The sequence below is a fragment of the Callionymus lyra genome, chromosome 1 (genome assembly GCF_982586985.1).
Source record: "Callionymus lyra chromosome 1, fCalLyr1.hap1.1, whole genome shotgun sequence".
In the NCBI taxonomy this organism is placed as follows: domain Eukaryota; kingdom Metazoa; phylum Chordata; class Actinopteri; order Syngnathiformes; family Callionymidae; genus Callionymus; species Callionymus lyra.
Window position 1 is genome coordinate 47953141 of NC_141818.1, and position 27701 is coordinate 47980841.

Sequence of the window (27701 nt, forward strand, 5' to 3'; positions counted from 1 at the left end):
TTCTCAATGAGGCGATTCAGAACTCGATTGTGACGACTCGGTCATCGCTGTATCCTCGACTGAGGACGAGAGGATACCGTAAAAAGAGGATACAGTGATGACTGAGGACGAGAGGATACCGTAAAAAGGATACAGTGAGGACGAGGATACAGTGATTACTGAGGACGAGAGGATACAGCGACGAATCAGGAGAGGATACCGTAAAAAGAGGATACAGTGAGGAGAGGATACAGTGATGACTGAGGACGAGAGGATACCGTGAAGAGGCTACAGCGACGACTGAGGACAAGAGGATACCGTAAAAAGAGGATACAGTGAGGAGAGGATACAGTGATTACTGAGGACGAGAGGATACCGTAAAAAGAGGATACAGTGATTACTGAGGACGAGAGGATACAGCGACGAATCAGGACGAGAGTTAACCGTAAAAAGAGGATACAGTGATGACTGAGGACGAGAGGATACCGTAAAAAGGATACAGTGATTACTGAGGACGAGAGGATACAGCGACGAATCAGGAGAGGATACCGTAAAAAGAGGATACCGTAAAAAGAGGCTACAGTGAGGAGAGGATACAGTGATGACTGAGGACGAGAGGATACCGTGAAGAGGCTACAGCGACGACTGAGGACAAGAGGATACACCGTTTCTTTTCTAATTTTAAGAAAACCAAACCGGTTGTAAAAGTTCTGTCTTCATTCAAATTAACTCTTTGGAAAGTACACAACGAGTAAAATACTACACACTTTTGAAAATCATCGCTCTTTTAAAAATGGCAAAATATTTTTCAACAGGAACCGATGTTATTTATCAACTTTATTTTGAAAGTATGTTGACAAAAGCGACGCTCAAAAGCTCTTAAAGACGATATTTTACATGGAGTCTCGTGGAAAAAAAGTACTGGGTCATTTGTAAAGTACACAACATTACACAAGTATCTTGACAAAAGTGATGCAATAAATTCTTTTAAATAAAGATATGACAGTTTCTCGACGATGCGTTCATGAACGAGGCAGAGGGTCGTATAAAATGATGAGGTGAGTTCATGAAACGACAGTCGACACAAATAATCTCTTAAATCAAACGTGTTCAAGTAAATCCAGGTCCACGAAGGGAAGTCACTCGTCGTCATCACATCTTCTCGTACGTCAGCTCGTGTCCGCAGGTGCCGCAGGTCTTCTTGAACAGGTCCTCGTCCGGGTCGACCAGTTCCTCGGCGCCGTACTGGTGCTGGTGAGCGCTGGAGGTTCTGGTCCACAAACTGCTCCTCACGGTCTTGCGCAGCTCTGACGCGCACGTGTAATGTTAACGAACCGTCGCCAGAGGGCGCCAAACTCTCTTGAAACTAACCTTTGACCTTCTTGTTGAAGCGCTTTTGTTTCTGCACCTCCTTGTTCTCCTCCCTCGTGTCCTTGGCCTCCTCCAGAGCCTCCTCCGAACCCCACACCTCCAGACTCCTCTTCTCCACCTGAATTAATGATAAATCTTTATTTAAATCATCTTTTTTCCCCCATAAATCTCAAGAAAACAATCATATTTAATCACAAACTTAAATGTTACACAACTTTCCTCCAGGAATCAAGTACAAGCTCTTATTTTCTCTAAAAACACACATTAATGGAAGTAAATCTGTGTCATCAGAATATTTAATGAATGAATTTTATATTTTCAATGTTTTCATCTTTTTTATTAAAATGTAGCATTTTAATCATTTAATTACTCGTAACAATTAAATAGTATTATTTCTATATTAAAAGATTCATCTTATTTGTTTTTTTTTTGGATTAAATGATTTACAAAATAATTCAAAATTAAGAGGATACAGCAATGACTGAGGACGAGATGATACACTGAGGATGAGAGGATACAGTGATGACTGAGGACGAGATGATACACTGAGGATGAGAGGATACAGTGATGACTGAGGACGAGAGGATACAGTGATGACTGAGGACGAGAGGATACAACGATGACTGAGGACGAGAGGATACAGCGATGACTGAGGACGAGAGGATACAGCGATGACTGAGGACGAGAGGATACAGCGATGACTGAGGACGAGAGGATACAGCGATGACTGAGGACGAGAGGATACAGCGATGACTGAGGACGAGAGGATACAGTGATGACTGAGGACGAGAGGATACAGTGATGACTGAGGACGAGAGGATACAACGATGACTGAGGACGAGAGGATACAGCGATGACTGAGGACGAGAGGATACAGCGATGACTGAGGACGAGACGATACAGTGATGACTGAGGACGAGAGGATACAGCGATGATGGAGGACGAGAGGATACAGTGATGACTGAGGATGAGAGGATACAGTGATGACTGAAAACGAGAGGATACAGTGATGACTGAGGATGAGAGGATACAGTGATGACTGAGGGCGAGAGGATACAGTGATGACTGAGGACGAGAGGATACAGTGATGACTGAGGATGAGAGGATACAGTGATGACTGAAAATGAGAGGATACAGCGATGATGGAGGACGAGAGGATACAGTGATGACTGAGGACGAGAGGATACAGTGATGACTGAGGACGAGAGGATACAGTGATGATGGAGGACGAGAGGATACAGTGATGACTGAGGACGAGAGGATACAGTGATGACTGAGGACGAGACGATACAGTGATGACTGAGGACGAGAGGATACAGTGATGATTGAGGACGAGAGGATACAGTGATGACTGAGGACGAGAGGATACAGTGATGACTGAGGACGAGAGGATACAGTGATGATGGAGGACGAGAGGATACAGTGATGACTGAGGACGAGAGGATACAGTGATGATTGAGGACGAGAGGATACAGTGATGACTGAGGACGAGAGGATACAGTGATGACTGAGGACGAGAGGATACAGTGATGATGGAGGACGAGAGGATACAGTGATGACTGAGGACGAGAGGATACAGTGATGACTGAGGACGAGAGGATACAGTGATGATGGAGGACGAGAGGATACAGTGATGACTGAGGACGAGAGGATACAGTGATGACTGAGGACGAGACGATACAGTGATGACTGAGGACGAGACGATACAGTGATGACTGAGGACGAGAGGATACAGTGATGACTGAGGACGAGAGGATACAGTGATGACTGAGGACGAGAGGATACAGTGATGACTGAGGACGAGAGGATACAGTGATGACTGAGGACGAGAGGATACAGTGATGACTGAGGACGAGAGGATACAGTGATGACTGAGGACGAGAGGATACAGTGATGACTGAGGACAAGAGGATACAGTGATGACTGAGGACGAGAGGATACAGTGATGACTGAGGACGAGAGGATACAGTGATGACTGAGGACGAGAGGATACAGTGATGACTGAGGACGAGAGGATACAGTGATGACTGAGGACGAGAGGATACAGTGATGACTGAGGACGAGACGATACAGTGATGACTGAGGACGAGAGGATACAGTGATGATTGAGGACGAGAGGATACATTGATGACAGAGGACGAGAGGATACAGTGATGACTGAGGACGAGAGGATACATTGATGACTGAGGACGAGAGGATACATTGATGACTGAGGACGAGACGATACAGTGATGACTGAGGACGAGAGGATACAGTGATGATTGAGGACGAGAGGATACAGTGATGATTGAGGACGAGAGGATACAGTGATGATTGAGGACGAGAGGATACAGCGATGACTGAGGACGAGAGGATACAGTGATGACTGAGGATGAGAGGATACAGTGATGACTGAGGACGAGAGGATACAGTAATGACTGAGGACAAGAGGATACAGTAATGACTGAGAACAAGATACTTTCCTTTTATTAAAATGTTGCACTTTAATCATTTAATTACTCGTTAAAATTAAACACTATTATTACTATATTAAAAGATTAATCTTATTTGTAGGGGGCTTTTTGGATTAAATTATTTACAAAATAATTAAAAATGATAAAAATCTAAAAAAAACAACAAAATGAATCTTTCTTTAAACAGTTTGATTTTCAAATTCCAATGTAAACTTTCAAAATTCAATAGTTTTTTATTCATAGTCTTTTAAATTAAGTATAAAAATGTCAATCTTTAGATCAATGACTCGATTCACTCGCACGAATCCAACAAAAACTGATATAAAAATAACTGAATTCAATCATTATAATCACGAAAATCAAAGTTTTAACTTATGAAATGTTTAAATCTAATCATTAAAATTGACATTGAGTTTAAAACTACAACTTTGAAAACGTGTCAACTTCACTTTGAGTGTCTTTTCTCTGAAGGAAATCAGGGGAAAATATAAACATACTTTTGATTTCCTGAAGGAAAAAAACGTTAAAAACCAGTCGATAAATAAATATGGAACTAGTGACGTGGACGACATGTCCTTGAGAAAGTTACCAACGTACGGATGTGAATCATGAACGTAAATCATTGAACCTGCAGTCGGAGGTAGAGCTTCATGTCGCCCCAGCGAGCGTTGTGAGGATTCTTCCTCAAGACGAACTTGAGCTCAGGTTCTCTCAGGTCAAGGTCACAGTCCTTCAGCAGGAAAGTGTTCTTGGCTTCGGTTCTGGAGATCAGCTTGTGTTTGTCCGCGTTGTCTCTGGAGGTCAAAGTGTTTTATTTATGATCTTATTGTAATATTTTGTTTTTGCCTCGTCATTTATTTTTTATTATTCATTATTAATTTATTGTTTTGTTGTTTCATACGTTTCTTTTGGGGGAAAGTGTGTGATGTTACTTTTCGTACGTGTTGTGTTTATTTCAAATGAAAAAAATCATTTTAAATACAATTTGTATTAATTAAATAAAACACTTAAATAAAAATAATAATAATTAAATGTTTTTTGGATTTAATTTTATCTTCTATTTAAAATGTTCTTTATTTTGTTTATTTAAGTGTTTTATTTAATTTCTTTTTTTAAATTAAAAAAACAAAAAAACATTTTAAATAAAAAATTAAATTAAATCCAAAAAAAAAATTAAAAAAAATTAAAAAAAATAAATTAAATGAAACTTACATTTTTGTTGTTTTTAATCATTTAAAATTAAAAAAGCATTAAATTAAAAAAACACTTAAATTAAAATAAACTAAAAAAAAACATTTTAAATAAAAAATTAAATTACATAAAAAAAAAAAAAATGAAATGAAACACTAAAATGTTTTTTTGTTGTTTTTAATAATTTAAAATAAAAAAAACCATTTAAAATAAAAATAAAAAATTAAATCCAAAAAACGCTTAAATGAAGAAAAAAAAAATGACAAAAAATATTTTAAATCCAAATGTTTTCGTCAAAAAAAACTTGCTTTAATCAAAAATAAAATTGCTTCATAAAATAAATAAAATATTTAAAAATGTTTCCTATAAGACTTAATTATACTTAATTTAATCTAATACGTTATATTTAAAAAACAAAAAGATTAAATATACTGATGTGATGTAACTTGTTACATCTGTGTTGATGTGGAAATATTAGTCAAATGTTTAAAAACATTAACGACACAATTAGCATCAAAGTGGGTCAAAGGTCAAACCCTCTCATATTCACCTGCAGGCGTCACAGACTGAGAGGTCGAAGCTGTTGCTCAGGTACGAGTCCATGAACGTCTTCTGACAGTCGTCACACACCAGGTAGTCTTGTTCGATGACAGGAGCTGACACACACACACACACACACACACACACACACACACACGCGCGCACACGCGCGCACACACACACACACGCACGCACGCACACACACGCACACACGCACACACACGCACACACACGCACACACACACACACACGCGCGCACACACACACACACACACACACACACACACACATCATTCTTTTATTGACATGAATAACGTATTAAAATATACATTTTTATTTGCTATAAAACTTCAATATTGTATTATTTCATTTATAATGATCTTGATCTAGAATATTGATTTATTGTCCGGTTTATTAGTGTCACTATTAATAAAGCAACAAATAACTTAATAATTGATAGAAATCTGACTTTATCTTCATGTTCAGTAGGTTTTAAAACTATAAGTGAACGACGTTTCATGTATTTTTACTGTGTTTATATAGATTTATTGTCATATAAGTACAGTTTATTGATGTCAATCTTAATATCTTTTTAATATAATAGAGAATAAAGTTTTTGTTTAGCATTTTTTCAGGTGAAGATATTATTTTATTGCTCGTTGTATTTATGTCATTTTAATATTGCAAAAATACATTTTATTCACAGATAAAAACCCTTAATAATTGAAAGAAATCTAACTTTATCTTCATGTTCAGTAGGTTTTAAAACTACAAGTGAACAAAGTTTCATGTATTTTTACTGTGTTTATATAGATTTATTGTAATACAAGTACATTGTATTAATGTTTCTGTTAATATTGCAAATTCTATTTTAATTCATAAAAAAAGGAATAATCGATACAAATCTGACTTTATCTTCATGTTCAGAAGGTCTAACATGTATTTTCATACATTTATGTGTATTTTTTCACACATTTATGTGAGAAAAGGTTTGTTTTGCATTTTTCCGGTGAAGATATTATTTTATTGTTCATTGTATTGATGTTAATATTTAAAAAATACATTTTAATTCACAGATAACAAACCTTAACAATTCACAGAAATCTGACTTTATCTTCATGTTCAGCAGTTTTAAAACTACACGTGAACGAAGTTTTGTGTATTTTTACTGTGTTTATATAGATTTATTGTCATACAAGTACATTGTATTAATGTTACTGTTAATATTGCAAATTATTTTTTAATATACATGTAAAAAGAAAAACTTAATAATCGACACAAATCTGACTTTATCTTCATTTTCAAAAGATCTAACATGTATTTTTCATACATTTATTAGTATTTATATAGATTTATTGTCACATAAGTACAGTTTATTCCTATATTTATACACATCAAACACACCTGGCTGCTGCACCACGGGTCTGCTCCTCTGCTCCTCCTCGTCCTCCTCCTCCTCGATGAAGAATCCTGCTCCAGAGTCCAGGGTCTTGAGGGTCTTGTTGGAGCAGCAGCTCTGCAGGGACCCGGAGCGGCTCGCCAGGCGGGCCTGACGCAGCATCAGCGCCTGCTGCCGGTTCCGCTCGATCTTCGCCCGCATGGCGGCGGACAGTTCGGGTTCGGGTTCTGGTTCGGGTTCGGAGGATCCATCTGCGCCCGGAGCTCCAGGGTCTCCCGGGTCTGACTCTGAAGGACCCATCAGTGGATCCGGAGAGAAAGAGTCTCTTTTGTTGTTGTTTGTTAGACGAGCGACACTTCCGGGGTCTCTTCTTCGTGAGCGGTTTGTTTAGCACCATCTAGTGGTGAGAAATAATCACAGCCAGAAAAATAACCCAGTTTAAAAACAATGATGTTTACACTTATTAAACGACATAATAACGTATTACAAAGTAAAATTTGATAATTGAGTTAAATATTTATTGTATTTTATTAATTTGTGTTGGCTTTGATGATGTTGTTAATCCTAAATATTTATATATTTCTGTTGGAAAATGAATAATATAATAATAACTAAATTCAGTGAGGATTATGTATCACATCATAATAAAATACATATTATATACTGTATATAATATGTAAATGTGTGCCATTATACTTGGAGTATTCGTTTCTAAACATTCTTTACACACTTCTAATTTTTTTTAAAATATATATGTGTTTGCCATTTATTTATTTTCCTTCAATTAATACATTCAGTGTAAATTCAAAAAAAAATTCAGTGTAAACTATTTATCGTGATAAACAATCAACGTAAACAATTTATTGAAAAAAATATAAATAAAATCTATTTATACATTTCAATGTAAAAATATCAGTTCATCAGGGATTGATTGCTTCTCCCTGGTTGCCTGGAGGTCAACACAGAATCTTTTCTTTTTGACTGAATACTTTTTTTTCCTTATTTATTTTTACACATTTAATTTTCATTTAGTTTAAAACTGAATGTAAGTACGTCTCATTTTGAAAGTGTAATTTTTTTACACTTTTAAAAACAACAAAAAACGAGTGTTTTTTAAAAACACTAAAGTCTGATTTTAATAAACGTTTGAAGTACGACGTCTCACATTTACTTCCACAACATAAGTATAAATAAGTCTTTGTAGCAAAGATGACACGAAGGTGTTTCTAATTACATTTAATGACTTTAAATATACATTATTATGTTACTTTGTGTTCAAGATACATGTTGATATTTGTGCCATTGTAGTTTTATAAAAATGTCAAATCAAAGACATAAATAAATAAAATGTATATTAATATTAGTTAATAAAAAAAATGAATGCAAGTCTTATTTTGATCCAAAAAGGTCAGTTATAAATGATTCAGTTTATCTGGTGGTTTAGTTTCTCACCTGATCTTCAACATCAGGATTAAATTAAACTGTTGGCCGTAAATAAACCTCCAGGTGAGCGTGTCCTCTGAGATGTTGCATCACAGCAGCAGTGGCTCTGGTCCAGTTCTGTGGCTCTTAAGAGGCTTGAGACGCTCGAACACAACATATGTGACCCATGACACTGCAGATCTGCTGCCCCGGTGCATGCTGGGATATATACAGCTGGAAGTGGCAAAGAAACGTGCGGCCGGGGGAGGCAGGTGAGGCAGTGCCTCACCTCTCAATGCGCAGTCCATCACAAACATGCAATTGACGAGCGCCTGTTGCTGTATCTCTGAATGACAATATAATCCTCAAAGATACGTTTATTTGATTTTCCACAGTCTGGCTCATGTTTTTAAGCATCAAAGTTTAATGTTTGAACGGGTCTTACATCGTTTCGCTGATCGTAAATTCAACCGCAGTGAAAAGACAAAGATTGAGGCACAAACTAATGTGCCTCATCAAACTACGTCACATCTCCACTGAGGCGGAGAGACTTTTAAAAATAAAGCAATAAAAGTTTTACAACAAAGTAACAGAGGTTTGTGAGGTGAAGGACTTTATCTGCAGATAGAATTAAGAAATGTTTTTTTTATTTTAAACGTATAAAAAAGAGATAAGACTAAGAAAAAAAAATAGCATATTTAAATATTACATTATGGCTTCATGTTAAAATATTCTTTGTTTTTCTCACATTTATAACGACCCATTTAATACTGAATATTTATCTTTTCATGAATATAAAGCTTTCGTCCCATTGCTTGATTCTAGCCAATCACAGAAGGCCTGACGCAATATTATCAATATCAGAAGCAACTAAATCCGTCTTTATGGCGTCACTTGTCTAACGCCGTCGCTCGATCAATATTGATCCACAGTCGATGTCTGCCATAGATCTAGAGGACGTAGACTAACATCCCACAACATATCACAACAATTCAACATAGACTTGTTGAGAAATGATTCATTAAATGTTTACGAGATATTAAATAACCAGAAGCCAATTGAATAAGTTTCTCTTTTTGTGTTTATATACTTGTAAATCTAAAGGAGTCGGCGCCTCAACGACCATGAACCTGACTCACCTCACTGCTATATATATATATATATATATATATATATATATATATATATAAAATCTTTTTTTAAGTTGAGGCAACTGTTTAAAAAATGGAATAATGAAGAAACTTTCTTCATACAATTCAACCTTCAAAATGATAATATATAATAAAAAAAAGTAATTACATTGTAACAAATGAAGAAAAAAAAAGTCTGAGTGTCATGTGACGACCAAACTATTTACATAGTACTGAAGTACTGGGATACTTTTGACACTGACCACAAGATAAAAAGGAAAAATATCAGAAGGAAACGTTTGCCATAGAACACAACCGTCGTTGCTGTTGCACTATTCGGACACTAGGGGGAGCCAAAAACACGTTTAAAACCCTACAGATTATACCTTTATTGACCATATTAAAACAAGCACAGTATGTTGGACCAATAACATCATTTGAAATATTCCAAGAATCGATCAGAAAAAAAAGAAAAGAAGGAAAAAGTATCTACAGGGTTTTTTATTGATCATTTCTTCATCCTGATCCAACATAGTGAAACAACAATAATGTACAAAGAAGAAAAATAAAAATCTCGTTTATCACTGGACTCACCTGTGGACGGGAGCGATGGATGGATTATATATATATAGGGGGGAGGGGGGGGTAATATTATTAGGCCAAGAAGTCAAAATGAACATGAAACCGTTCGATTCATTCATTGTTCTAGAGCCTAAAAACACGCCTGCACTTCCTACGGCAGGATTTCTACTTCATCTGTGGCTTAAAGAAAGAAACAAGTCCTGGTTATAATCTCTTGGTTCGACGGAGAATCCTTCGTCCTCGTTTCCCAGCGAGATCCTCTCGACGAGCGAAGCGAACATACAGTACAGTCGTACAGAGTCGTGAGGACGATTCTCTGGAACAAAACCCTGCCCTTGAGCAAAGACGCGACCCCTGGAAGACGAGCGCCGTCGGAGAAGAAGCTTCTCTTGTACGGAACTAAATCCGCGTCGTAAGGATCGTGTGGTTGAAGATTTTAAATGTTGAAACTTTTGAATTTTTATTGAGATTGTTTTTTTTTAAAACCACTGGATTGAATTAATTCAATTATTTCTATGGTTGTTTTTTTTTTTTAATTGAATCTGAAAATTTGATTATTTTCAAAATGAATGTACTTTATTTTTACACATAAAGTTTGCTATTCTGATTCAAAAATACCTGTTTTGAATTCAATATTTTTCAAAATTGGAGTCTTTTAAATTCAATATATAAACAATGGTATAATAGCGTCAGACATTACCAATAGAGCACCGAGCTACTGCATCAAACTTTCAGCCAATCATAGGACGGTCACGTGATGATGCAGAAGCAGATGATCAGGCAGATCGGTGCTCTGTTGCTAATGTCTTGAGACACTATCGTACCAAAATGTGTATATTGAATTTAAGAGACGAATAATTAAATCATATTGAATTTAGAAAAATCTTTTTTTTTTTTTTTTATTATGTGCATTAGAACATCAAACTGTGTAAAAATGTAAATAATTATTTCCTAATTTTCTAGTTTTAAATTCAATGTTATTAAAAAAAAATAATAATCTCAATAACACGTTCCAACATTTAAAATGTCAAACCAAACATTCCCACGACTCTGATTTACTTCCGTACTCTTATTTTGAAAGGATCATCACAAAAAAAACAAAAACAGGATGTGGACGACCATGTGATCAGGGTCCTCCATATAAGGAACTTCCTGTCGTCGCTCGCGGGTGCAGTTTTTAAAAACCCAAAACATCTCGGACAAGAATACAAACAGTTTGATGGACACAGTTCGGAACTAACTTCTAACACTGTCCTCGTGAGAGAAGACCAAAGTCTCGTCGCTCATGCTTCTGTTTCCCACAATCCCTCTCTTCTCCCGCTGAGTCACGTGGTTTTGAAAGAGAAGCCGTGGCGAAGGCCAAGGGTGGAGCACACGGGTCCGAGCCGGGCCTTCTCATACTGAGACGGGACACACGATGATCTTGTCCTCCAGCATGACGCTGACGATGAGGAAGACGAAGTAGAGCAGGAACATGAAGAAGCCCAGAAGTTTGCTCATCTTCCACTTGCAGGCGCCGATGGAGATGATGACGAACAGCAGCATCAGGAACAGCAGCACGATGGCGCAGAAGAGGCCGTTGCTGCTCACCTGCACCGGCTTGAAGTCGTTGAGGATGTGGTAGACCAGCCACGGGAACGGAAGCCTGGAGTACACGGAGGAGACTTAGGGTTAGTGTGTTCTATCATGTGTGTGTGTGTTCTATCATGTGTTTCTGTTCTATCATGTGTGTGTGTGTTCTATCACGTGTTTCTGTTCTATCATGTGTGTGTGTCTGTTCTATCATGTGTGTGTCTGTTCTATCATGTGTTTCTGTTCTATCATGTGTGTGTGTGTTCTATCACGTGTTTCTGTTCTATCATGTGTGTGTGTCTGTTCTATCATGTGTGTGTCTGTTCTATCATGTGTTTCTGTTCTATCATGTGTGTGTGTGTTCTATCACGTGTTTCTGTTCTATCATGTGTGTGTGTCTGTTCTATCATGTGTGTGTCTGTTCTATCATGTGTTTCTGTTCTATCATGTGTGTGTGTGTTCTATCACGTGTTTCTGTTCTATCATGTGTGTGTGTCTGTTCTATCATGTGTGTGTCTGTTCTATCATGTGTTTCTGTTCTATCATGTGTGTGTGTGTTCTATCACGTGTTTCTGTTCTATCATGTGTGTGTGTCTGTTCTATCATGTGTGTGTCTGTTCTATCATGTGTTTCTGTTCTATCATGTGTGTGTCTGTTCTATCATGTGTGTGTCTGTTCTATCATGTGTTTCTGTTCTATCATGTGTGTGTCTGTTCTATCATGTGTTTCTGTTCTATCATGTGTTTCTGTTCTATCATGTGTGTTTCTGTTCTATCATGTGTTTCTGTTCTATCATGTGTGTGTGTCTGTTCTATCATGTGTGTGTCTGTTCTATCATGTGTGTGTGTCTGTTCTCACGTGTGTCACTGTTCTCACATGTGTGTATGTGTGTGTCTGTTCTATCATAAGTGTGTCTGTTCTATCATGAGTGTATCTGTTCTATCATCAGTGTGTCTGTTCTATCGTGTGTGTGTCTGTTCTCACGTGTGTGTCTGTTCTATCATGTGTGTTTCTGTTCTATCATGTGTGTCTGTTCTCTCATGTGTGTGTCTGTTCTCTTATGTGTGTTTCTGTTCTATCATGTGTGTGTCCTATCATGTGTGTCTGTTCTATCATGTGTGTGTCTGTTCTATCATGTGTGCGTGTCTGTTCTCTCATGAGTGTGACTGTTCTATCATGTGTGTGTCTGTTCTATCATGTGTGTGTGTGTCTGTTCTATCATGTGTGTCTGTTCTATCATGTGTGTCTGTTCTATCATGTGTGTCTGTTCTACCATGTGTGTGTCTGTTCTATCATGTGTGCGTGTCTGTTCTCTCATGAGTGTGACTGTTCTATCATGTGTGTGTCTGTTCTCTCATGAGTGTGACTGTTCTATCATGTGTGTGTGTCTGTTCTATCATGTGTGTCTGTTCTATCATGTGTGTGTCTGTTCTATCATGTGTGTGTCTGTTCTATCATGTGTGTGTCTGTTCTATCATGTGTGTCTGTTCTATCATGTGTGTCTGTTCTATCATGTATGTACTGACCCCACAGTGATGTCGAAGATGTTGGAGCCCACAGAGCTGGACACAGCCATGTCTCCGAGACCTTTTCGTGCCACGATCACGCTGGTGATCAGGTCTGGGATGGAGGTTCCTGCTGCAAGGATGGTGAGTCCCATGATCTCCTCCGTGATCCAGAAGGTCTCGCCCACCTGAGAGGAATTATGGGTAAATTAATCACCTTCGAAACCTCACACAAGCATCACACACTTCATCGACTCATCACTGCTGCGTGTTGTTTAGTTTTCAAACAACTTTGATTTAATGTGTGCTTCACTTGTATGGCCTCGAACTGCTGCTGCTGCCCTTGTGGAATCCACGCTGAGCGGTTAGACCCCACTTGAGTTGCGGGTTCAATTCCCAGCCTGGAAACCTTCTTTTGCTGTGATCTTGGATTATGATATTTAATGAATCGATTTATTCTCTTTTTAAAGCATGCGAACTGAGCTCCTTGGCAGAGGTATGTCACAGAAGTGGAACGAACGTTTGTGTGCGTTCACCTTGTGTTTCATGAGTGTGTGCGACGCTAAAATAGAGTATTACGAGTGTGTTGGCAAGTGGATCAGAGCAGATTAACATGGATTAGCTTCTGTAGTCACATATTTAACACCCGGACTTCTGCCGAGGAACCAACGTCCACCTGCACAGGATTCTGTCCAGGGTGTCCTCTACCACCCGTCCCAAGAAACTGGGCTAGACTCCAGCCTAAACATTGAATTCATTTTTTTTTTTTAATAATTGAGTCAAAATGTTAAATATGTTTAATTTGTTTATTTTAATAATTGAAATAATAACAGGTTGTTTTTTTTAATACATTTACTTTTACACATAGAGTTTGATTTTCTAATTCCAATAATTCCAAAATGATCGTTATAAATTCAATATTTTTCCAATCGCAGTCTTTAAAATTCAGTATAAAATATCACCAACAGAGCACGGATCAAAATTTTCAGCCACTTCAATCTACGTCGTCACAAAATCACACGATCATGGCATCATGTTCTAAAGTGACAGTATTGTCTGGTGACAGTATCAACCTTTTATTATAACAATTAAAAACAATAGTGTGTTATAACTAATAATGTTATAACTGTTCAGTATTCAATATTCAATATTGGGTATTTAATATTCAGTATTTGGTATTCAATATTAGATATCCGGTATTCAGTGTCCAATATTCAATATTTAGTATTCGATATACAACATTCAGTATTAAATATTTATTATTCAGTATTTGGTATTCAATATTAGATATCCGGTATTCAGTATCCAATATTCAATATTTAGTATTCGATATTCAACATTCAGTATTAAATATTTATTATTCAGTATTTGGTATTCAATATTAGATATCCGGTATTCAGTATCCAATATTCAATATTTAGCATTCGATATTCAACATTCAGTATTAAATATTTATTATTCAGTATTTGGTATTCAATATTCAACATTAAACATTCGTATTCAATATTAAGTATTCAATATTTAACATTCAGTATTCAATATTAAGTATTCAATATTAAACATTCAGTATTCAATATCTGGTATTAAATATTCGGTATTCAATATTCAATATTCAGAATTACATATTTAGTATTCAGCATTCAATATTCTGTATTAAATATTCGGTTATCTATATTCAGTATTCCATATTCAGTGTTAAGTATTCAATATTTAGTATTCAATATTCGGTTTTCAATTTTCATCATTCAATATTCAATGGTCAATATTCAATATTCTGATTCACTTTCATAGACGGTCCAGAGGGACCAGATCATTTGTGAGGTGAACTTTCTGAGGATCATTGACTGGTGAACTTGCAGTACCTGGTGCGCCCACCACACCATCAGGTAGGAGAAGAAAGCGATCCAGGAGATGGATCCGAGGAAGGTGACGGGAAAGAATCTCTCCGAGGTCTGAACGGAAACAATGGTTAGGGTTCTCGTCCTCGTGGATCCACAGGTTCTGACCGTGGCTCACCTCTCTCCTGACGTCCGGCAGAGTGAGCCAGAGCGGGATGATGATGGGCAGGATGACCAGGTAGGTGATCCTCTTCCTGTTGGTGTCGGGCCAGGCCAGGCTGAGGGGCTGGTCCTCCTCCTCCTCCTCCTCCTCCATGATCATCTGAGGAACGACAACGTTCTGCTCAGAACCCTGTGGTCTCCACGACCATCGGAGAGTCTCTCACCTCCTCGCCCTCGATGACGCCGTTCATGGGCGGAGTGACTTCCACGGCCACGTTGGAACTGTTGGGGATCTTTTTGTCCGCTGCACACAACCAGACAGGAAGTGAGACACTTTTGAGCGTTTTTATTAACAAGGAAAATTCAACATTAAACGTTTACCGTTTCTTGGAGTCATCACGTTGGTCCCTGGATCGAGACACAAATCGTTGAGGTTCATTTTAGGTGGAAAACACAAAAAAACAAAACAAAAGAAAAACATAAAAAACGTACAAAAAGATCCTGATATGAAACAAAAAATACTTTTAAATCTAGTTTTAATCAGAATATTGAATGGTTGGATTTAACATTTGAATTTTCTTTTATGAAATGTTTTTTCAAGAACTTAATACGTTCAAAAATAATTTAATTCAATAATTTCTGTATTGAAATATTGAATTTAGATTCTATTGATTAATTATATAAATACAACAAATAACGTAAAATTTAAACATTTTTCTTTTGCTTTAAAAAACTAAGTCCAATTTATTTTCAAAATTTTGGTATAAAAGTGTCGCCAGACATTACTAACAGAACACTAAACTACTGAGCATCTATCATGTGTGTGTCTGTTCTATCATGTGTGTGTCTGTTCTATCATGTGTGAGTGTCTGTTCTATCGTGTGAGTGTCTGTTCTATCGTGTGAGTGTCTGTTCTCACATGTGTGTGTCTGTTCTATCATGTGTGTGTCTGTTCTATCATGTGTGTGTCTGTTCTATCATCTGTCTATGTCTGTTCTATCATGTGTGTGTCTGTTCTATCATGTGTGTGTCTGTTCTATCATGTGTGTGTCTGTTCTATCATGTGTGTGTCTGTTCTATCATGTGTGTGTCTGTTCTATCATGTGTGTGTCTGTTCTATCATCTGTCTATGTCTGTTCTATCATGTGTGTGTCTGTTCTATCATGTGTGTGTCTGTTCTATCATGTGTGTGTCTGTTCTATCGTGTGAGTGTCTGTTCTATCATGTGTGTGTCTGTTCTATCATGTGTGTGTCTGTTCTATCATGTGTGTGTCTGTTCTCACAATAGAGCTCGGTGCTCTGTTGGTATAGTCTGTCGGCTCTAATATAGCAACATGAATTCAAAACACTATGAATAAAAAATATTGAATTAAGAAAAAAATATTTTGTATTATTGGAATTAGAAAGTCAAATGTTATGTGTACAGAAAAAAACGTTTCAATGATAAATATATATATAACGTTTTAATGCAGAAATGATTGAATTGAAACATTCAATGAAAGATTAAGATAAAAACCATTCACGACACAAACTAACAAACAATTGTGTTGTAAAAACAACTTTTCAATACAAAAAAACCTTTGAAATCAACCATTCAATATGGTGACAACACTGATCCACTTCTACAACGTCGAGCCACACACAGTAAAACGAAATGCTTCAGACGTATGGAGTAGTACCAGCACCGTTGGCAGTGACGGCCTCTTCCTTACACTTCTTCTTCGCCATCTTGTGCAGGATGGAAGCCTTCTCTTTGAATTGTCCTGCAGCACATGCGCACACACAAAAACACACTCCGCATAAAAAACCTGGAACCAGAAGGATCTGGTCTCCGGCTCTCGTTGCTTGTCTGTACCTTCACCGCTCATCGGGTCCAGGGTGTGGATCATGAGCTGGAAGATGCTGTTCCTCATCAGAGAGTTGTGAAGCGACGCACAACTGCCTTCTCGCTGCAGACGGGGTTTGGCCTGAAAGATTCAAGAGTGTATCCATAAGTATCACCATACAAGGATATATAGTGATAGTGTAGTAACAAGTATATATGTGTAGTATTGTCCAGTACTTGACTCTGGTGTTGTGATAGTGTAGTAACAAGTATATATGTGTAGTATTGTCCAGTACTTGACTCTGGTGTTGTGATAGTGTAGTAACAAGTATATATGTGTAGTATTGTCCAGTACTTGACTCTGGTGTTGTGATAGTGTAGTAACAAGTATATATGTGTAGTATTGTCCAGTACTTGACTCTGGTGTTGTGATAGTGTAGTAACGAGTATATATGTGTAGTATTGTCCAGTACTTGACTCTGGTGTTGTGATAGTGTAGTAACAAGTATATATGTGTAGTATTGTCCAGTACTTGACTCTGGTGTTGTGATAGTGTAGTAACAAGTATATATGTGTAGTATTGTCCAGTACTTGACTCTGGTGTTGTGATAGTGTAGTAACAAGTATATATGTGTAGTATTGTCCAGTACTTGACTCTGGTGTTGTGATAGTGTAGTAACAAGTATATATGTGTAGTATTGTCCAGTACTTGACTCTGGTGTTGTGATACTGTAGTAACAAGTATATATATATATGTAGTATTGTAGTATTGTCCAGTACATGACTCTGGTGTTGTGATAGTGTAGTAAGAAGTATATATGTGTAGTATTGTCGAGTACTTGACTCTGGTGTTGTGATACTGTAGTAACAAGTATATATATATATGTAGTATTGTAGTATTGTCCAGTACATGACTCTGGTGTTGTGATAGTGTAGTAAGAAGTATATATGTGTAGTATTGTCGAGTACTTGACTCTGGTGTTGTGATACTGTAGTAACAAGTATATATATATGTAGTATTGTAGTGTTGTCCAGTACATGACTCTGGTGTTGTGATACTGTAGTAACAAGTATATATATATATATGTAGTATTGTAGTATTGTCCAGTACTTGACTCTGGTGTTGTGATAGTGTAGTAAGAAGTATATATGTGTAGTATTGTCTAGTACTTGACTCTGGTGTTGTGATACTGTAGTAACAAGTATATATGTGTAGTATTGTCCAGTACTTGACTCTGGTGTTGTGATACTGTAGTAACAAGTATATATGTGTAGTATTGTCCAGTACTTGACTCTGGTGTTGTAGTATTTACAGACCACATGACTCTTGACGAAGTCGTAACTTCTTTAATTTGTTTTCAAACCCAAATATGTCCAAACATCAGCTTCAGAAGCTGCTGGACTCACTGTATCCTCTCGTCCTCAGTAATCATTCTCGTTAATTGTAAATAAACAAAATCAAATTATATACTTAAAACAACTTTGTTCATACAAAGGGTTGTAACTCCACAAAATTGCTGTTGAATCATGAAAAATAATATTGCGATATTTTCTTTCACCATTGATGATCATCATCTCATCCATGGTGTGTTTGAGTCAAAATCAAAACAAAAACAAACTCACCATCAGTTTGTTCTCGTCTCCAGGTGTGTTGAGCTGTGGGAAGATGAACACAAGTTTAAATCAGAGAGAGAAGTGACACATGATCGACGTGTGTTTGTAAACACAAACATCAACCGACACAACGTAAACACAAACATCAACCGACACAATGTAAACACAAACATTAACCGACACAATGTAAACACAAACATCAACCGAAAAAGTGTAAACAAAAACATCAACCGACACAATGTAAACACAAACATCAACCGACAAAATCATCAACCGACACAACGTAAACACAAACATCAACCGACACAATCATCAACCGACACAATGTAAACACAAACATCAACTGACAAAGTGTATATACAAACATCAACCGACACAATGTAAACACAAACGTCAACCGACACAATCATCAACCGACACAACGTAAACACAAACATCAACTGACACAATCATCAACCGACACAATGTAAACACAAACATCAACCAACACAGTGTAAACACAGACATCAACCAACACAATTTAAACACAAATATCCACCGACACAATCATCAACCGAAACAATGTAAACACAAACATCAACTGACACAATCATCAACCCACACAATGTAAACACAAACATCAACCCACACAATTTAAATACAAACATCAACGGACACAATCATCAACCGACACAATGAAAACTCAAACATCAACCGAAAAAGTGTATACAAAAAAATCAACCGACACTATGAAAACACAAACATCAACCAGCACAATGTAAACACAAACATCAACCGACAAAATCATCAACCGAAACAATGTAAACACGAACATCAACTTACACAATGCAAACACAAACATCAACCGATAAAGTGTAAACACAAACATCAACCGACACAATGTAAACACAAACATCAACCGACACAACGTAAACACAAACATCAACCAACACAGTGTAAACACAAACATCAACCGACACAATTTAAACACAAACATCCACCGACACAATCATCAACCGAAACAATGTTAACACAAACATCAACCGACACAACCATCAACCGACACAATGTAAACACAATCATCAACCCACGCAATGTAAACACAAACATCAACTAACACAATGTAAACACAAACATCAACCGACTCAATCATCAACCGAAACAATGTAAACACAAACATCAACCGACTCAATCATCAACCGAAACAATGTAAACACAAACATCAACCAACACAATGTAAACACAAACATCAACCGACACAATGTAAACACAAACATCAGCCGACACAGTGTAAACACAAAATTCAACCGACACAATGCAAACACAAACATCAACCGACACAATGTAAACACAAACATCAGCCGACACAGTGTAAACACAAAATTCAACCGACACAATGTAAACACAAACATCAACCGACAAAGTGTAAACACAAATATCAACCGACACAATGTAAACACAAACGTCAACCGACACAGTGTAAACACAAACATCAACCGACACAGTGTAAACACAAACATCAACCAACACAATTTAAACACAAACATCCACCGACACAATCATCAACCGAAACAATGTAAACACAAACATCAACCGACACAACCATCAACCGACACAATGTAAACACAAACATCAACTGACACAATCATCAACCGACACAATGTAAACACAAACATCAACTAACACAATCCTCAACCGAAACAATGTAAACACAAACATCAACCGACACAACCATCAACCGACACAATGTAACCACAAACATCAACTGACACAATCATCAACCGACACAATGTAAACACAAACATCAACTAACACAATCATCAACCGACACAATGTAAATACAAACATCAACCGACACAATCATCAACCAACACAATGTAAACAAAAACATCAACCGACACAATCATCAACCAACACAATGTAAACACAAACATCAACCCACACAATCATCAACCGACACAATGTAAACACAAACATCCACCGACACAATGTAAACACAAACATCAACTGACTCAATCTAAACACAAACATCAACTGACAAAATCATCAACCAACACAATGTAAACAAAAACATCAACCGACACAATCATCAACCGACACAATGTAAATACAAACATCAACCGACACAATCATCAACCAACACAATGTAAACACAAACATCCACCGACACAATGTAAACACAAACATCAACTGACTCAATCTAAACACAAACATCAACTGACAAAATCATCAACCAACACAATGTAAACAAAAACATCAACCGACACAATCATCAACCGACACAATGTAAATACAAACATAAACCGACACAATCATCAACCGACACAATGTAAATACAAACATCAACCGACACAATCATCAACCAACACAATGTAAACAAAAACATCAACCGACACAATCATCAACCGACACAATGTAAACACAAACATCAACTGACTCAATCTAAACACAAACATCAACTGACAAAATCATCAACCAACACAATGTAAACAAAAACATCAACCGACACAATCATCAACCGACACAATGTAAATACAAACATCAACCGACACAATCATCAACCAACACAATGTAAACAAAAACATCAACCGACACAATCATCAACCGACACAATGTAAACACAAACATCAACCCACACAATCATCAACCGACACAATGTAAACACAACCATCAACCCACACAATGTAAACACAAACATCAACCGACTCAATGTAAACACAAACATCAACCGACACAATCATCAACCGACTCAATGTAAACACAAACATCAACCGACACAATCATCAACCGACACAATGCAAACACAAACATCAACCGACACAATCATCAACCAACACAATGTAAACACAAACATCAACCGACACAATGTAAACACAAACATCAACCGACACAATCATCAACCGACACAATGCAAACACAAACATCAACCGACACAATCATCAACCGACACAATGTAAACACAAACATCAACTGACAAAATCATCAACCGACACAATGCAAACACAAACATCAACCGACACAATGTAAACACAAACATCAACTGACAAAATCATCAACCGACTCAATGCAAACACAAACATCAACCGACACAATGTAAACACAAACATCAACCGAAACAATCATCAACCGACACAATGTAAACACAAACATCAACCGAAACAATCATCAACCGACACAATGTAAACACAAACAAAAGTCAAAAGGTTTTGCGTGGACATCTTGTTATGAAAGAAACCTCAGAGTTGAGAAGATAATCTTTTGAGCTTAACTGTCGTCAAGACACCTGCCGTCGTCATGACGACTCAAACCCGCTCACAGGCTTTATGTTGCTGAGTTTCATTGAAAGTTTGTTTCACACCTGATGTTGGATTCTGTAAGTTTCTCAGACTTTCTACTAGAGATTGATTTAAAATATCAATCATTTACCAGATTAAGTTACAACATTTGGATAAAAAAGTATTTTATTTGTTCATTATAGGAGTTTAGCTTTGACACATAAATCATTTTAAAATCAATAATTACTTAGAAATGAGCATTTAATGGTCAGGTTTCATGAAAATGTGTTTAATTTAAAAGCAGCATTTTTTAACTTTTGTTATATACATATATATATATATGGACCCTGAGTATCTGAAGTACTGTGCTGCTCATTTACTATCAGTATTTATGTAGTTCAATATCATTTAAAGTTCTACTCAGATGACAAACTTGAACAAAACCATAAATTAATTTAGCTCTTGAATAATATTTATCTATGTTTAGTTTCTAAAAATCAACAAAAAGATGTTTTTTTTGTGTTTTTTCGTGTGTGTGTGTGTGTGTGTGTGTGTGTGTGTGTGATCATTTAATTCCTCCAGTTGTGTTAACAACAATAAAAAGCTTCAATACATCTCCGTCCATCACGACGCGCTGCAGCGACCGCAGGACTTAGCTTGGATTAGCAACGCTACTTTTGGAATGCTAATTTCTGCGTGTGAAGTCTCGTAAGAGGTCACCGTGGAGACAGAACCCATGCAGCATGAAATAATCCCAGGGTTATAATGGTCACCAGGAAAAGGTGTCGAAAATAAAGATACATTTATAAACGTGGTCGTCGTGTGATCAGTTAACAAAGGGTCGTTTCATTCTGGCTTCATTTTAGTAGGAAGAGGGAGAAGTGCCTGCAGGATTGATGTCGTCAACAGTTGATCGTGGGATCAAAGGATCGACCGTAAGAAAAAAAGTATCAATAAACATTTACTTCAATGAAAAACCATCAAAAACTCTTCAAGTCATTTCTCTCAGTCATGGGCTGATTCTCGCTCGTGTCCGACTAATTTTAGCCGCTCTAATGAGATTGAGGAGAATTAACCTAACGGATTATTTAACCGCTACTGACACATGAGGACAAGGGAGCTGGACATCAAGTGCCGGACGACAAGAAGAAGAAGAAAAAAGGGCAAAGCTGTTCTGAAGGTGTGGCAGCATGAGGTCCAGCTGACGTCCTGAAGGGCAACACGAGTCGAAACCTTGAGATTAGAGCGAGATGCAGACGAGATCGTCGTCGTCCTCACGCCTGACGAAAGTCAAAACATGCATCGTCTAGAATCACGACTCGAACCGATCCTTGAAAATATAACATTATTTCTACAGACTTTAGTTCCTCGTAGAACATCATGATCTCAATTGATTTTAAGATTTTCTTTCTCGATATTTTCTGATGAATCTTTTACTTAAATGTACACAAAACAGCCATAAAACATTTCTAGTCACTGCCTTTTTTTTGTTTGAGTTAAATGTAAAAATAAAAAAGTATAATCTCGTCATTATTATCGTGTTATTACATTTTAACTGAATTGTTTTGTTTATTTTTCTTAAATGATTAAATTAAATTAAATTCATGCATCGTCTAGAATCACGACTCGAACCGATCCTTGAAAATATAACATTATTTCTACAGACTTTAGTTCCTCGTAGAACATCATGATCTCAACTGATTTAAGATTTTCTTTCTCGATATTTTCTGATTCAACCTCATAAATCTTTATCTTAAATGTTCCATAAAACATTTATAGTCACTCCCTTTTTTTAAGTTTAAGTTAAATGTAAAAAGAAAAAAGTATAACCTCGTCATTATTACAAGTGACATCATTATTATCATGTTATTACATTTTAATAGAATTGTTTAGTTTATTTTTCTTAAATGATTAAATTAAATTAAATTCATGCATCGTCTAGAATCACGACTTTAGTTCCTCGTAGAACGTAGATCAATTGATTTGAGATTTTCTTTCTCAATATTTTCTGATTTGACCTCATGAATCTTTTACTTAAATGTACACAAAACAGCCATAAAACATTTCTACTCACTGCCTTTTTTTTGTTTGAGTTAAATGTAAAAATAAAAAAGTATAATCTCGTCATTATTATCATGTTATTACATTATAATTGAATTATTTTGTTTATTTTACTTAAATGATTGCTGATGAATTCTTAAATTAAATAAAAATCAAAAAATGTTGGTAGTTTTCTCAGCGTCTGCTCCGTCAGAACTTCATCAGATGATTCGTCGTCATCTTTGCTCAAGAGCGAAGGCAGAGAAACCCACGTACGTCGAGTTGACTTTAATGAGCACAAATCAAATCTCCGTCGGTGAAAAGTCTCTAAATGTTTGTCGACACAATCAATTCAGTCCAAACGTAACAAGAATTCATGAAAAAATAGTCAGAGCTCGATGGTCCTTAAAGCTGATTGGTTCTCAAGAGGTTCTCCTCAAAACCACTTCTGTCATCAGGTCGTTGCCTGGCAACGAGAGAATCGTTTGTGTTTCCAAACATTGTACAGATTTAGATCTTTTTTTTTTTCTTCCTAATCAGCGAAGAAGGTGAACGTTTGCATGAAAACTGACTGGATTGAAGATGTAACTTGTTGTAAACATATACATTACCTTTATTTATTTTATTCGCCAAAGTATAAAAGTTGAAATCAATTGAAAAAAAATGACCAATGATGTTTAAGACCCTTCAATTTTTTAACTTTACAAATGAGATTTGAGTACTTTAGTACACAAGTACTTAACCTGGTCAAGTTATTGTTCTGGATTCATAAAAATATGAAACACACAAAGTAAAATGTACTTTTTTTGCCTTTTCTTGACTCCTTTCCTAACATGTTTTTATTGTATCATCGTGACTTTTCACCTGTAACTAGTATTACTAACTTACTTCAGCGAAACACTAATCCCACGATACGATATATTTCGATACACTGAAAATATTTGAGGGGACGATGAATTCAAGCGACATCTCGTGATCGTTCCACTCATCTTTGGCTTAAACCAAAGCGACGACTGTATCCTCTCGTCCCCAGTCGTCGCCGGGAGCTCCCTTTGGCTGTGTAGAACATATCGGCTGCTGCCATCTAGAGGTTGTTTGTTTAATTGCGACACTAAAATGAACAAACACCATGAATATTTGCAAAGGTAAAATTCCTATAGCGATAATACGCTTAAAGATTTAAGTGTGTTATCGATATTATCTTACGCCTCTAGCTAGCATGGGTGTAGACCGTTAAGAGACCCGCAGAAGTGAGCTGAGCCAGAACACCTAAAGGAGTCTAGAAGGTTGTTGGTACCTTGGGGGCCTTCTCCAGGTCGTCCACTCTGTTGCTGCCCAGGATGCTCTTGATGACCAGCTCCACGCGGGCGTTGAACTTCATGAAGGTGACGTAGCAGGTGTAGCACATGAGCAGACTCAGGCTCTCGCCGGTGGTGATCTCGTTGTCCAGGAAGAAGTAGATGAGCATGAGGAGGCCCACGATGTAGAAGGAGACGTCCCGGAACAGAGGCCACCAGGTGAGGTTCAGCACCTCCTTGGAGAAGAGGGCGCACATCCCGATCACGAACAGGATGTTGAAGACGGCCGAGCCCACGATGGTGCCGATGCCCACGTTGCTGTGCGACACGAAGACCCCGATGACGGAGGTGAAGAGCTCGGGGGCGGAGCCGCCCGCCGCCATGAAGGTGGCGCCGGCCACGTCGTCGGAGATCTGCAGCTTCTCCGTGATGACGGTGAGCGCCGGCACGAAGAACTCGTCGCAGACGATGGCTAAGGCGATGAACATGTACAACATGCCGAACATGTGGAGCAGGACGTAGCCCTGGCGCCGGTCGTCCACGCTGAAGTAGTCCGTCGGGTAGTCTCCGTGGTTCATCTCGATCTCCTGGATCTTCTTGGCGGGCCTCGGGGTCTCCTCGGCGCTGGAGACGTTGCCGTGATGCAAAAGAGTTCTCCGGGGCACCGCCGAGCCCTCCTCCGTTGTGGACCCCTCGCCCACCTCGGTGGACGCCAGGGACAAGGCACTCCAGGCGCAGACCACGCAGACCGCCGCCAGGCTGACCACGAAGCCCAGGACCCGACCCGGTCGCAGCTTCCTCCTGGCACATTGGAAGCGGCGCCTGTTGCTGTGCGGGCCCAGGAGAGGCGCGTCGGCGGAGGACGCCGTGTCACTCGCGCTTCTTCTGGCGTGCAGGAACTCCATGGTCGCTAGCTCATGAACAACAGATCCCAAGAAGAAGGTTTCACCGCTTGGTTTGCATGATGCTCCCCGAGCTAAACCCTACAAGGAAGTCTGATTCCAGGATCCAGTCCGTTGAAAGGTTTCCCCATATTACACCCTGGAGGAGCAGAAGTCACAGAATCTTTCAATTCCTGAACAAAATATTCAATATTGATGCACATTTATCTCACTTTGTCCTTCTGGATGACCTCACTATCTATCACAAATATTCAATATTGACTAAAACGTCTCCAGTTTAATGATATTAAAGTGATATTAAATATATAATGATATTAATAACACAACAAATCGACTGACGGTTCACACAAAACCAGGGAGTAAAGACATTAGTTTTCGGGTCAAACGTTTAGTTCTACCCTCGAGATTCTCCTTCATATCTCGTATAAAAGTGTTTTTTTGTGTTTTTTTTAAACGTGCAGCCCTTTGAGACGGCTAAACTTAAAAGCACAACAAATAAAATGTTAAATGACGTGAACGTTTACAGTGATATTAAATATATAATGAGTTAAAAACACAACAATCGACTGAGGCTTCACACGAAACCAGGGAGTAAAGACATTCGTTTTCGAGTCAAACGTTTAGTTCTACCCTCGAGATTCTCCTTCATATCTCGTATTAAAACATTTTTTTATTTGTTTTTAAAACAAACATTTGTTTTCAAACCTTCGAGACGGATACACTTAAAAGCACAACAAATACAATGTAAAATTATTGTCAATGAGCCAGATGACGACATAAAAAAAAAATTATTAGACAAAATCCGGTGTTAAAGTGACTGTGTTTTGAATAAAATAATAATAATAAAAAACGATTAATTTAAATGATAAAAACAACTAGAAGTAGAAAAACTATAAAAGGCACGAATCACAGATACGAATGTATTTAAAGACTAATTCATTATTTTGTATTATTTAAATATTATTTAAAAAATGCATGAAAATGCATGAAAAATAATCTATAGTTTAACATAATCTGGAGACGTTTTTTTTCATGCGTGAGACTTTAATTAAATATTTTCAATGAAGATTGTATTGAGTTATTATTCGTCCATTGTTTCTTCGGACGACCAGTTGTTTTTTGCGCCCACACATTATTTACTGTTGCTCTAACTGCCTTCATTAGCTATAAATTGTCTGCTTCTGCAGAAGTGGCTCCTTGACTTTGTGCTGAGAACCTGTGGCGAGAAGCTCCTGCATTAGTGGAAGCTCATTAGGAGGTTATTTAATCCCTGAGAAGATATTCTTAGATTAGCCTCAGAGGCCACTGATGCTGCAGAGACAAAATCAAGAGGTCAAAACAAAAGCCATCAAAAGTAGTTTTTAAAATCGGTTGGATTTTCCTCGAGAAAAGTCAAATCTGTTGCACTTTGCAAGAGTTTTAAAACAGACTGTTTAATACACAACGACATGTTGTTTTGATGCAGATAAACAACACAACAAATGTACACACACACTGTGACGAAGATCTCACCACAAATGTCCAGTTTAGAAGAGGAAACTCCAAACATGTGCTTCAAGAGGAAGTCATTGAGAAAACTTTTTCAAATATTTCCTGGTCCAGGTGGACGGTCTGTAAGTCCTGC

General features: G+C 37.5%; 2 protein-coding genes across 2 annotated transcripts; both read right to left on the minus strand.

Annotated features, from left to right (window-relative positions):
- Nucleotides 1-837: 837 nt before the first annotated feature.
- On the minus strand, nt 838-8510 carry xpa (xeroderma pigmentosum, complementation group A). The gene is made up of 6 exons (XM_087785528.1): nt 8386-8510; nt 6939-7330; nt 5545-5650; nt 4432-4597; nt 1351-1468; nt 838-1286 (listed from the first exon to the last, which is right to left on the minus strand). The coding sequence occupies exons 2-6, from the start codon at nt 7231-7233 to the stop codon at nt 1132-1134; spliced, it is 840 nt and encodes a 279-aa protein (XP_087641654.1). The 5' UTR covers nt 7234-7330; nt 8386-8510; the 3' UTR covers nt 838-1131.
- A 2952-nt stretch (nt 8511-11462) lies between these two features.
- slc24a2b (solute carrier family 24 member 2b) lies at nt 11463-26080 on the minus strand. The gene is made up of 9 exons (XM_087785539.1): nt 25175-26080; nt 18593-18625; nt 17000-17111; nt 16824-16907; nt 15369-15448; nt 15161-15292; nt 15007-15096; nt 13166-13332; nt 11463-11712 (listed from the first exon to the last, which is right to left on the minus strand). The coding sequence occupies exons 1-9, from the start codon at nt 26078-26080 to the stop codon at nt 11463-11465; spliced, it is 1854 nt and encodes a 617-aa protein (XP_087641665.1).
- Nucleotides 26081-27701: the final 1621 nt, after the last annotated feature.